Genomic DNA, 12,272 nt, shown 5'->3' with positions numbered 1-12,272 from the left:
TCATTTCCACGCCTGCTTTTTTCCATCAACTAGTCATTTGCTGCAATCCTTAGGTCAAAGAAGCAGATAAATACCTGCGGTGAGAGCACTCGCTTGCTGTCAGATTCTAGGACTGGTAAGTTCATTAGCATATGACGCAGCTCCAGAGCAGAAGTAGACAGCTGAAGTCTTGATGACTTTTTTTTTAATCCCCTGGGGGAGAAAACTTCAACATGCTGCTTCTGAAAATGGGCATGGCTTCAATCACAGCCTAGAAGGTAGGCAGTCAGCGGCACCACGGCGGGAGGAGACGAGAAGCAGGGTTTTACCTACTTTCTAGAAGACAAGTTCGTCCTTGCAACAGCATTCAGCGCATCTGTATCTAAAAAGCTCTCCTCTGCAAAAAGCATCTGAGCGCAGCTAGTAGTGATGATCTAGTTTCCAGTACAAAGTCCACTTGTTTCCCTTTCACCAAGGAAATACTTTTCAACAGAAAAGGAATCACAGCTCCCTGCATCCGTTCCCTTTGTACTCAGAAAGGGAAGTACCTGCATTCAAGCACAGCAGAATGCTTCAGAAAACAACAGGTCACTCAAGACACACCACCAGAAGGTAGCTACGAAATACGTTTCTGATGAGGAAAGTTTATTTCGAACAGAAACTGGAATGAAAAAAGCCTCCGCAGTGCTCACATTTAGAAGGAAGTCGGGCACTCTGCAGTAACTTCAGCTGACACGTTTCACATTGGTCGCAAACGCATTTGGATCGGTCTTAGTCCTTACCTCCAGGGCATACGGGATTGTGAGAACAGGAAAGGCAAAACCCTGCCGTTTGGCTTCTGAATTCTACACGGGGACGAAGAGGAGAAACCTCTTTTCCAGTTCCTCGGTGTAAAATTTAACCTGTACACATTTCCCATTACGTTACAACCTTCCCATGAAGCTGACCCAGCACTCACACAGGCTTTTCTCCTAGGACGATCACTCCTAGGAGAGAACTGCGGGCAACTTTATTCATTAAAAAAATAACCAAAAACTGGAACCAACTACGATAAAGATACAGTCAAGGATTTTACCTTATTTCCTCTTTCTACTTAATATTAAGTCTTTTCACTGAACAGTATTCACACCAAAGAGTTTCACATTAACTTTGACTCAAAGGAAGCCAATTCATAGCACTGTTCTGAGACAGACATCGTTACTGCACAGCATTGGAAAGAATATACGTATTTTTAAGCTACATGAGGAGAAAATACACATATGCTTTTAATGCTGTTACAGGAGTTTACCCACACAAGCCCAGTGACGGCTTTCACAAGCAGGGACTTTGATCATGATTCTCAACCTTGCCTAGAGACCATCCACACCAATCCAAAACCAAATTAAAATCAGGTCATAATCTTAGTCCCGCTCTACATGCCAACAGCCTGCCGAATGGTTCTGGTGATCAATACACAATTTGAGAGGAGTCTTGGGCACGATCAGACAAAGAGTCCCTGCGTTCACAGAGCAGCTCTTCCTTACCTTGATGGCACAACGCGACGTACCTGGGAGCCGTGACTAGTGACAGAATAAAAATGCAGAGGCACTGCCACTTATTTACACACCAGTTTAAAACAATGGTCCTTTCTTTACAAAGTGCTTAAAAATGAAATGTCTTGGGTTCTTCATTTTGTGATTAAGTTAAATTTGCAGCAATAAAGCATTAGAAGTCATAGTAATAATCCAGCTTCGCATCCACAGTTTTACATCCTTTATCTGAATAAATTCTCTCCTCTCTAGGGAAGTAGGTCATCTCGTCCGCTATCCTGGTTAAAATGTCTTCATCCACGGTGTAGCCACGTGATTTGATCTCAACCCTGACACACATTTTCACATGTTTGTATTCCAGAGGCAGGAAGGGAACAAAGTAGTCAATGAGATTTTTGTCAATCAAGGTGCTGTGCCAAAATCCACCTACAAAGGGAAAGAGAAGGGCCTTGTTTCTACTCCTCTAGTTAAACACAACGATATCACAGCCCTCTGCTAGGAACCAGTAAAAGTTTATGTGTATTATTAGGGCCCTATAACGCACAAATCAGTCCATTCTCACAGTGCTTTTTGCATAATCTTAGACACACAGATGTGTGTGGCCTGTTGGATCTCTTTCAAATGAACACATTTAAAACCTTGCTCCCCAGACGCTGGTCTCATACCTTCACCCCTTCCACGTAAAGAACGTATTTTCTATTAAGAGCAGGACAATCTGCTCTGGGAGAGCTGATTTTTTTTTTCCCCAGAGCTTTCATCCAGCCTTAGATTTCTTTTGTGCTTGCTTTCCCCTTAGCCCATTAGCATGTCAGTAAATGCACAGCACAGACTTCCCCCCACCTATGTGAGCCAACAGACAACCGAGGTACACGCAGAGCTCTATTTCCTCACAAGAGCTGTCCCATAGGCCTCCAAACTGCGCTGTGGCTCCTCAGTAGCCAAAACCCAGAGGCCACACCAAGAAATCAGAGCTGTCAAAGTACAGCTCGTACACTAAACCAGGCCATCACTTTTGTGGGGTTTTCACCACCTCAAAAACAATCAGAGTTTCACTCACTATTTTTGTTGTTGAAGACAGACACAGACAGTGCGTTCTGTATGTCTGTGAGCTCTATGTCTTCCCTTGCCCTCCCGTTTCTCCAGAAATCTAGCGCCAGCTCCGTTATCTTTTCAGCTCCAGCATTGCTAAGTAAAGAGAAAACAAAGGTTGTATCTGAAGGTAGTTTTAAAAGGCACTGAGCGCACAGGACAGCAAGCCTGAGACATCTCCTCCTACCTGAGGAATATGAAGATGGCTTTCCTGTAAGACACTCCATCCAGGAGCTCGTAGTAGTCCAGGAATGGCTTGATGGAGTCAATGAGTCCTGCGTGCATTTTATCCATTTCATCAAATATGAAGAGTGATCGGGGACAGATGCTCACGTTTCCCCGAATCCATGATTGCAACTGGTCCTGAGTGGCGTAAAAACAGAAGCAGCTGAAAGAACTTGCATTGAAAAGACAGAAAATAGGACTGGTGCCTATTGAGTTTTGTATTCCTTTCAGTTGTGCCACTTCAATAGCTTTGGCTTCTTGGCTAAAACATGGCTGAAAGCTGTAAATAAAACTTATAAAACCAAATGTCATGCTAGCTCTGAGAAATTTTGAAAACACTAAGAGACAACACAGAACAAGCAGGAGATCTCCTCAAAAGATGTTCCTGAAAAAATAACAAAAATGAAAGCCTGCTCATCAGGACAAAGGACAGGTACCACCAAGGAACAGCAACACAAAGCAAAGCCCTGTCAAGTAAGCTGCTTACTTTTGGCAGCACTTTGGTCTGAACATCCTTAGGTGTCAAAACTACAAACAAGGTTATATTTACTATGTGAACAGCACCATTAGGAAATTCCACCTGCTGTCACTAGCACAAGTAGAAACAGAATTCAGTTCTCAGCCCTTAATCATTCCCAAGTTAAATGAAGACAATTATGAGCCCTTCTTAAACCACAGTATTGCTCAGACAGGGTAATGCTTTACTGTAAAGATTCTCTCACTTAATGGTTACATTTTTCTCTCCTTGTGTGTGACCTTTAAGATCAGTAACAAAATAATGTTATACTGTGTTAAGTAATGTTATAAGTAATGTTAAGTAATAAGTAATGTTATACTTTATACTGTGTATAAAAAGCGATAGATAGTTCCTCCTACTGCCATGGGCAGCAAGTTTACCAAGCAGCGTGTTCATCTCAAAATAAAAGCAGAAAAGGATCCGTTTTATTTTAGAACAGCTCAGCTGCAAGAAGGGTAAAAGCAAGCTGTAAAAGAGGAAATATCTACTTCTGCCATTTAGAAAGTAGGTTTGTAGACCTATTCCCATTTTCAACACATACAAATAGAATATAAACATTCGGTACTAGAAAACACCATACTACTCATTCAAACTCTGCTGTCAACAAAGCTAAAACAAAAACAAAACAAAACAAACAAAACAAAAAAAAAAACACCAGAAAACATATATCTGAAATACCGCCCCACAATATCCACCAGCCTACAAAGCTGCACTGATGCTTCCCAAACCTGTGGAATGATTCCAAATAAGTTCACCCGTACCTTTCTGGCAACAGCGTATTGTTGTTTTGTTTTACAGCTGGGAGATGGTAGCATAGCAAAACTAAACAACCTGCTCAGTGCAAGAAGCAGGAAGTTACACACGCACCTCAGACAGAAAGCTTCAGCTTTCCACGGTACCTAATGTGCTTGGAGGCCACCAGACGGTTCGTCAGTGTCACAAACTATTCCTTGTCTTTCACAGTGCCCCTCAGCATATCACCTAACGATGGAAGCCTGCCGATTCACTGTTATCATTAAGTCACACACATCTCTAAGTAAAGCGTAGAACAATAAAAATTAACCATATTGTTCTTCCCTAAAGAGAGGCTCAACACACATGCAAAAAAAGTCTTTACTTTCACAAGAGAACCAGTCCTGCTGTATGTTAGGATTTACCTAATGCTATGCAGAAGATTCCAAAACTGGCACGGGGTACATTTTACAGCGTAAAACAGCACCTAGGTTTTTAGTACTGATGGTGCTACCAGAAAACCTAGGAAGTCCAGATACATAATAACGGCAATACAATTTTAGACAGGTCAGACAGAAGCTTATTAACCATGATGGCAGCAAAAAAGCATCTGGGCTGCACCTCCCCTCTGCGCCCCTGTTCTCTGCCCAGTGACTGCTGAGACTTGTGTGCTGCTTCAAAGAGGCGAGGAAAAAAAATCCTTCCAACGTTAACAAAGCCAGGTACCCAACCCTGCGAGCTGTGGCTGCTTGTTAACTGCCACAACCGACAGCGTGCAGTCGGTGCTGGCAGAGCCTATGGGGTGGCACAGCCAGCAGTGCCTTAGGTTGGATACAGAGGTTGCAAATACCCCCATGCTGCCAGCTGTTAGGCACAAGGAATGTTCTTTTTCTTAGGCAAAACTTAGCCACATGTCTCAAATCATAAAGGTTAATAATTTTAGCGCCTCCGGGCTGTAATGTTTACAGCCGAACACAGCAGTGACTGCTGCCCCCTGCCGCGAGTTCCGCCTTACCTTGTAGATGTTGATGTCCTGAGCGTGAGGGAAATGTAAAGTAGCCACGAACTGATGGACGTATTTACTCTTCAGACCTTTTTTATAAATGCTTTCGGCGATTATCTTACTGACAAAGTTTTTGCCTGTTCCAGTCCACCCGTGCAAGGAGAGGGTGAGAGGCTTCTTGGCGTTTTCGTTGTTGAGGAAGCCCTTCACGGCCTTTACCACCACCTTGCTCACCAGGTGCTGCCCGAAGAGCTTTCTGTCCAGGTTCTCCTGCAGGGCTGGGGAGCAGGACACCGCCGTCAGGGGAGGAACCGCCCGCAGCTCCCGGCCCTTCCCCGGAGCCACGGGATCAAAGGGCTGGCCAAGCTGGAGTCAAGCCGCAGTCCCTTCCCTGTCCCCTGGGCCCAAATTCCCCGTCCTCCTTCCTTGTCCCCCTTCCCTCTTCCGCTTTCCTGCTCCCAAATTCCCCATGCCCCAGGACCCCCTTCTCCGTCCCCTGGGGTCCTCTTTTCCCATCCCCTCAGGACCCAATTCCCCATCCTCTGGAGCCCCGGGACCCCCTACCCTCGGGTTCCCTTCCTCATCCCCCAGGACCCCAATTCCCCGTCCCCAGATTCCCCGTCCCCCTTCCCCGTCCCCCCCCCCGAGACCCCAAATCCCCGTCCCCCTTCCCAGTCCCCCTTCTCCCGTCCCCCCGGGACCCCCTCCCCCTCATCCCGCAGCCTTCAGAAGAGCAGGGCCCCCCCGTCCCCTCAGCCTCCCCCCGGTCCCGCCCCGCCCGTACCGGCGGCGGCGCGCAGGTCGTGCCGCTGCAGGCAGCACTCCCTGAAGTAGCAGTAGAGCCGCGGGTACGAGATGATGCCGGTGAGCGCCGAGGCGGCGGCGCCGGCGATCGCCAGCCCCAGGCTGATGGGCTCCACGGCGCCCGCGGGCCCGGGCAGCAGCAGCGGCGGCAGCAGCAGCAGCAACAGCGCCAGCCCCGGGGCCGCCCGCGGGCCGCCCCGCAGCCCCGTCATGGCCCGCACGGCCCCGCCGCCGCCCCGCCGCCGCTTCCGCCGCGCCGCGCCGCTTCCGCCGCCGCCATCTTGGGCCCGGGCAGAGGCGGAGCTGGAGGCGAGGCGGCGGCCATGTTGGGTGTGGCACATGTGGTTGGGCGCCATGGTGGGGGTGTGGCACATGTGGTGTTGGGCGCATGGCGGCCATCTTGGGTGTGGCGGCGGCCATCTTGGGAGGGTGCTGTAATTAAGGGCTGTTCATTAAGGATGGGCCGGAGAGTGCGGGTGTCCCTCGTGCCTGTACTTCAGCCAAGCTGGAGGATTTTTCACCTTTCCCCTGTTTTTGGCTAAAGGAGGAATGGGGGCTATCCCCCCAGGCCTGTGGAGGTGCTCAGGAAGCTGTGCCCAGCCCAGAAAGAAAAAAAAAAAACATTTGTGACAGCTTAAAAACACTTTTATTGTTTTTAAATTCAAAGTCTTGCCTTCAGGCTCCCCCACATGACAGTTCCTGGCTCGCAGGCTGCAGGGCCTCTCCCCCAGCTGCCCAGAGAGCTGAAAAGAGACATTCCTCAGCCTCCACGGGTACAGCCCGAGCCGAGCTTCTCCCTGCTCACAGCTACCATAAAATGCAGTGAGCTGCTACAGTGGTCTACAGGCAGAAAAATACAAAATGCCACGCACAGTAGAGTCCGTAACCCACGTGCCGGGTGCCCGCTGTCACTCCTCATGCTGTGACATGACCCAGCGAGGCAGTGCCAACACCAGGCTCCTGCAGGAGCACACGCAAGCCCAGCTGAGGAGCAGCAGCACCGAGCTTGCTGCTATCTATTGCATTATGTGCAGCAAGGGCCCATGGGAACAAAGAAGCAGCATTTTACAAAGTTGCATCCCCCCCCCCCGAGGCGGCTTTAAACCTTCCCTTCATATTCACAAGGCAAACAGCACTGCTGCTTTTAAAATATCTTTTTTTTCCCCACATTTTTAAGGTATAAGAATCTGTAAAAGCAATGTTTTCCCACTAAAAAAAAAAGCTCACAGTTTTATAAAAGAAGTTTTATAACTGAAAATAAGTTATATACAAGATTTTACCGACCAGAGTTCACAATCACCTGCAAACTGATTCACTACAAGATCACAAGAAAAGGTTTGTAGTTAACACCAGCACGTGAAGGCAGTGACTCTCCCCACCTCCGTTTCAGGTCACTGACACAGAATTCTTTATTAGTAGAAAACAAGAACCTCTGCAAAGACTTCAGTCCACGTTCATCAGTATCGCCTGTTCATCTTCTTGAACTTCTCATAGTGATAATCGTCGGTTGCTTTTTCATTGGGTGGACGTTTGCGATTTGGAGGAGACCCTTCAAACAAAAGAGAAGGAAATAACACTTCCTGTCCTTTCACATATGCAACAGAAAGGAGTTTTAATTCTACCACTTCCCTTATGAACTCCACAGAACTACAGCCCCTTGCTATGAGAAAAGTTATTCCTTTAGCCACCTGTGCTCCTAAATCTAGTGCCCCTTTGTCATCCCAGCAAACCCTTGTTAGTCAGCGTGGCCAATGTGTTTCAGTTCTGACCTCTGCTACTCCACCTTTAGGAATCCCTAAAACATCCTCCATCTGTGTGACCTGCCGTGGGTACAAGTGTAACTGCCTCCTATGGACTTCAAATACAGATTACTCCATTTCCCCACTAACTAAGAGCACCCAAGAGAAGAGAAAGCAAGAGCAGCTAGGTCAGTTCTCTGTTACATTTCAGCATCTTCCTCTTACGACACTTCAAGTTCGGAACTTACGCTCGGGTTCTGGTCTCTCTGTATCCCCCACTCTCAGAGGACGGGGCTTTGGCTCTTCTTTATTTCTTCTCACTGGTGCATTTAGCTCCTCGTGATAAACTGAAGGAAGGAAAACATCAGATAAGGAACATTTCAGTTGTGTTATTTAGACAGACATATTTCTATGGTATTTGTTACAACTGATGTTCAGCGGAAAGAACAGAACAAGCATTCTTGTAATTGGTTTATATGGATAATCAATGCATGCAAGATGGGATACAGCAAATTTCAGTAGCACTGTTTAATCAGAAGTGGTCCAAAGATTCTTCATTTCCTTTGGAACACACAAATCTGACTCCAAATCACCTCTGTAGGCGTGGTTAGACACAGTAGAAGGCTGCCTTTCCTCCAGATGGCTGCAGTATGAGCGTCTCTCCCGGAAATTAATTCCCATCTCCTGTCTAGTAAGATCTATGTATGCTTGACCACCTGTGTGCTTTGGCAGCCCGGAAAATTGATTCTCTAAATTATAACCCATCATTTATAACCACAGACAAGGCAGGCATTTACAGCACACGTTCACGAAACAACTTAAAGAAAAAGTCTGGAAATTTATGAGGCACTGTCAACTGGGAGTTCAAGAGCAGAAAGTTAGGCCGTAAGTAATAATCCCCTCTCCTTGCTGATGGATGGAAAAAACAGGCCAAGCCACATGGGGTCTATACGAGCATCCCAGAGAAAGGAATCAGCTGCTTGTGCTGATCCATGAACTAATTTCTCCTGAACCAGACTCCATCCCAGCTGACCGATTTTCTTTAGGAGAGGAGCAGGTCACACCTGGGTCAGGAGAGCTACGGGAGACTTACATCTGTTGTGCTGGACATAGTTAACAGCCATGTTTGTAGGAACAAAGGAAGTTTCACTGTCTTTCTTTTTGTTCTGCTGCTCTGCCAGCAGCTTGGCCTTTGCCTCTTCAGTTGAGATGATGTTTTTTATTTTTGCACTAGAAGAAAAACAAAGAAAAAATATTCATATTTAAAAACAACACCAAAATCATATTTAGAAAGAGTAACAGACAAAGGAATTATCCTGAGCAGATGGATTTGGGTGTAGTAACAGCAGTGCTATTGTATTTGATATGCTTTTTGAGGGAGAAAGCAGTGCTATAGAAACTTCTATGCTTAGATGCTTTGTTTCAAAGGCAAAAGGGAAGTTCATCTGCTGAACACCTCACTAATCCAGACCAAGGCCGAATTCCACCACAGAGCGAAGTGGGAGCTGTGTAATCCAACCACCCCACTGCTCTGCCAATTGACAGTTTCTAGTCACGGTGCTCCTCCTGGCAATTCAGGCCATGACTAACAGGTCTGTGAACAACATACTCAATTCCCAGGTCCACTTCAGGGATGCCACTTAGCATCTGGTTGGACAGCATCTCTTCAGTCTTCTTGGCAGAGGAGACACGGATGTTCTCTGGCAGCTCGTACAGAGAGTCCTCAGCATTCTTAAGCTTCACCTTCTGCTCCTCATTCTCCACAATTCCTTTCCTCTTCTTCAGCTCTGTCTCAATGTACTTCATCCTAAAGTGCAGCACACAAGGGACATGTGGTATTTAGTTCTGTTTTCTGTACTCTATCCCAACACTGCTGTGCACAGCTGCGAGCGCTCTGTGAGCGCTCAGTGGCTGGGAGGGAGGAATGAATAATCTCTCCAAAAGTGCTCAGCTAACATCAACTGCATGAAACAAGGTATTTTCAGCTCTGTCCAAGAAACGATCAGATCCTCCGAGCTCTTTCACAACCAGCAAGGAAGGCGGCTGCTGGTATTTAATGCCACCGTACTCGCTGGCTGACTGGCACCTCCTAGCTTTGCCCACGAAAATGCCTTCTCGAGTCTGGCAGCCAAAAGGTGAAAGAGCAAGCGAAGGTTTCTGTGAGAATCAGGAAGACGTTTTGGGAACACTCAGTATTGAAGATAGGAGAAGAAAAAAAAAAAAAAAACACACACACACAACAACTGTGAGAGGACACCCAACCCAGAATTCAACATCACAGACGTGCTATGCAGCTCAACTTACATGTCAGCATCTTCATCTCGCCTGTTGGTTTCAGCCGAGAAGGAAGTTCCCAAGTTGAGATCTTCCTCTTCATTAATCCTAAATGGAAACCACAGTGCTACAGTTGTTTGTTGCTTGTTTTAACTAATTTGACAAGTTAACATAGCAGTAGCTAGCCAAGCTGAATTATATTAAATTCAGCAACATCTGGTCAGTTTATTGCTGTGTCTTAATATTAGTCCAGGGAAAGGTCTTTGGAGCTCACACGCACCCACCTGTCCTTGCCTCGTTCTTTCAGTTTCTTCATGTCCACCATCCCCCCAGATTTTATCTTAAATGGGTCATCCTGGAATTTAAGAAAAAAAATGAGAAACCCTGAAGCTTCCCTTCAGTTTACTGCTAGTCTTCAAAATCTGAATGAAAACAAAAATTATTGAGCTGTGACATGAGGCCTATTCCAGACCAGACTGCCACAGCGACCCACTGCACCACACCGATGTTCTCACATCGTTACAGCTTAGCAGTGAGGTGGTGAAAGTATCCAGAACTTACCACAAGCGTCGCTTCTTCTTGCAGCTTCTCTCCCACAAGCAGAGCTACAGCGCTAGTCAGTCAGATAAAGTAAAAAAAAAAAATAAATAAAAATCAGTAGAATTAAACATATTACCAACAATACCGTCTTTGTTCGCCCTTCACCACATCTAACAGATGATCTCAAACACAGTGACAGTAGGTAAGAGAGGAGAGAGGTAAGTTAGGAGGCAGATGTGAAAGGGTCCAACTTACACCTACCATTCTGTTACGTGCACGGGACAGACGTATTCTGATCAAATGCATTTCACGACAAATCCCAATCTTACTCTTCTTCCTCATGGCTGGGACACAGAACAGATTTTGTACGCTAAACTGACATGGTGTGTCTGTAACTGACTCACCCTCTTTTCCATCCTCAGGATTTAACATACAAAATCCTCTATCAGTAATGTACTTTTGGCACTACTGGACAAGTAACTGTTTCTATGGAAAGGAGGCACGTGGCAATAGAGAAATTTACTGTTATATTAAACCACCAGACAGAGCACATCCTCACACCCCTGGTGCTACAGCCCTTACCTCACCCCATTGGGTCGCTTTCTGAGGCTCTGCACTTCTTTGGCTTCCTCGAGTTTTAACCTGAAGAAAAAACATTGGACTTAGTACTTGATGCTTTGGTTTTAATTAACCCAGTTTGATTTCCTGCATTTACATATTAGTGCCCATCTACTCTTCTGGTTACAGATTAAGTAGATATTTTATATTTTACTTTATTAAAAGTTTTATTAAAGAGATCAGAAGAAACACATGGGCTGTCCCTCCAACACATCTTCCCTCAGCTGAGGCACGAAACATCCAGACACCGAAAGACTTTAAGAAGCCAACATGGGAAATGCGAGCCAACAACCCCTGCTTCTGATTTCGTTTTGTTGAGATCTCCAGACAATGAAGATCTCCCTCACAAGACAGAGGGTCGCCTTGCACGAGGAGCTAACACGGGGCTCCTTTACTCCTTCAACCGCCCACGTGAGCTAACACAACAACGCAGTCGGTGCCCTGAAGAATGGGGACAACCAACAGCAAAACCAACGGCAGCCCCCAGGTGAAGATCTATCGGCGCATCAGGGAAAGGTTCGGTGAGAACTTAAATCCAGGGCTCTACGCTCACGTTATCGATGTTTTCAGGCACTGAGGCGCCTCCTAAGCAGGCACACCTTTCGCTGCCTGTCACCAAGGGCGCCCCAGGAAACCCCTCACAGAAGTAAACCACCACCGGCAAGGTGCTGTTGGGCTGCGGGGGTAACAGACCGCCCGCAGGTGCCGAGTTCCGCGGGGTGCAAGCGCAGGGACGGGCACGGCGGCGGGGGGGGGCCGCGATACGACGCGATACTACGCGATAGGATGTAGCGTGACGTGATATGACGCAGTGTGACGCCGCGCAGCGAGGCCGTGACGCGACACAACGGCGTCGCGCGGCGGTATGACGCGACGCTGCGGCGCGGCAGCGCGATGTGACGCCGGGACGCCGCGACACGACGCGATATGACGCGATATGCCGCGATATGACATCACGGCGGCGCGGCGGGCCCGGGCGGCGCTGTTAGCCCATCTCCCCCGGCGTTCCCGTGCTCTCACCTGACCTCCCTGGCCAGCTCCTCGTCCTCCTCATCCTCCTCGGGCTCCTCCCTGCGCCTCCTGAACGACCTGGCGGCCGCCATGCCGCCCCTCCCCTCTCCTACCCCCCCCCATCCGTCGCGGCGCGATGACGTCACGCAGCCGCGCCGACACCGCCCCTTCCGCCAGCACTTCGACCTGGCAAAAAGAGGGGCGTGTCCCCC

General features: G+C 47.6%; 2 protein-coding genes across 2 annotated transcripts in view; both read right to left on the bottom strand.

The window, feature by feature from the left end:
• The window catches only part of PTGES (prostaglandin E synthase), a 37,136-nt gene extending 30,978 nt beyond the window's left edge, over positions 1-6,158 (bottom strand). Inside the window, 3 exon segments of the mRNA XM_066980457.1 lie at positions 5,087-5,352; positions 5,859-6,137; positions 6,140-6,158. Coding sequence (XP_066836558.1) covers positions 5,087-5,352; positions 5,859-6,137; positions 6,140-6,158 — 564 coding nt within the window.
• A 347-nt stretch (positions 6,159-6,505) lies between these two features.
• On the bottom strand, positions 6,506-12,216 carry C20H9orf78 (chromosome 20 C9orf78 homolog). Its single transcript, XM_048056941.2, has 9 exons — positions 12,070-12,216; positions 11,014-11,073; positions 10,453-10,504; positions 10,176-10,246; positions 9,922-9,999; positions 9,227-9,424; positions 8,711-8,847; positions 7,866-7,964; positions 6,506-7,427 (listed from the first exon to the last, which is right to left on the bottom strand). Exons 1-9 carry the CDS (start codon positions 12,150-12,152, stop codon positions 7,336-7,338), a joined length of 870 nt encoding a protein of 289 aa, XP_047912898.1. The 5' UTR covers positions 12,153-12,216; the 3' UTR covers positions 6,506-7,335.
• Positions 12,217-12,272: the final 56 nt, after the last annotated feature.

The sequence above is a fragment of the Anser cygnoides genome, chromosome 20 (genome assembly GCF_040182565.1).
Source record: "Anser cygnoides isolate HZ-2024a breed goose chromosome 20, Taihu_goose_T2T_genome, whole genome shotgun sequence".
NCBI lineage: Eukaryota > Metazoa > Chordata > Aves > Anseriformes > Anatidae > Anser > Anser cygnoides.
The sequence above is the reverse complement of the archived record's forward strand: the minus strand, read 5'-3'. Positions and strand labels throughout refer to the sequence as shown.

Coding starts and splice junctions, on each gene's coding strand:
- C20H9orf78 (XM_048056941.2), bottom strand. CDS start 12,152: ATGGCGGCCGCCAGGTCGTTCAGGAGGCGCAGGGAGGAGCCCGAGGAG. Junction 10,000..10,175: donor AAAGAACGAGGCAAGGACAG/GTGGGTGCGTGT, acceptor GTTTCCATTTAG/GATTAATGAAGAGGAAGATC. Junction 7,428..7,865: donor AGAGAGACCAGAACCCGAGC/GTAAGTTCCGAA, acceptor TTTTGTTTGAAG/GGTCTCCTCCAAATCGCAAA.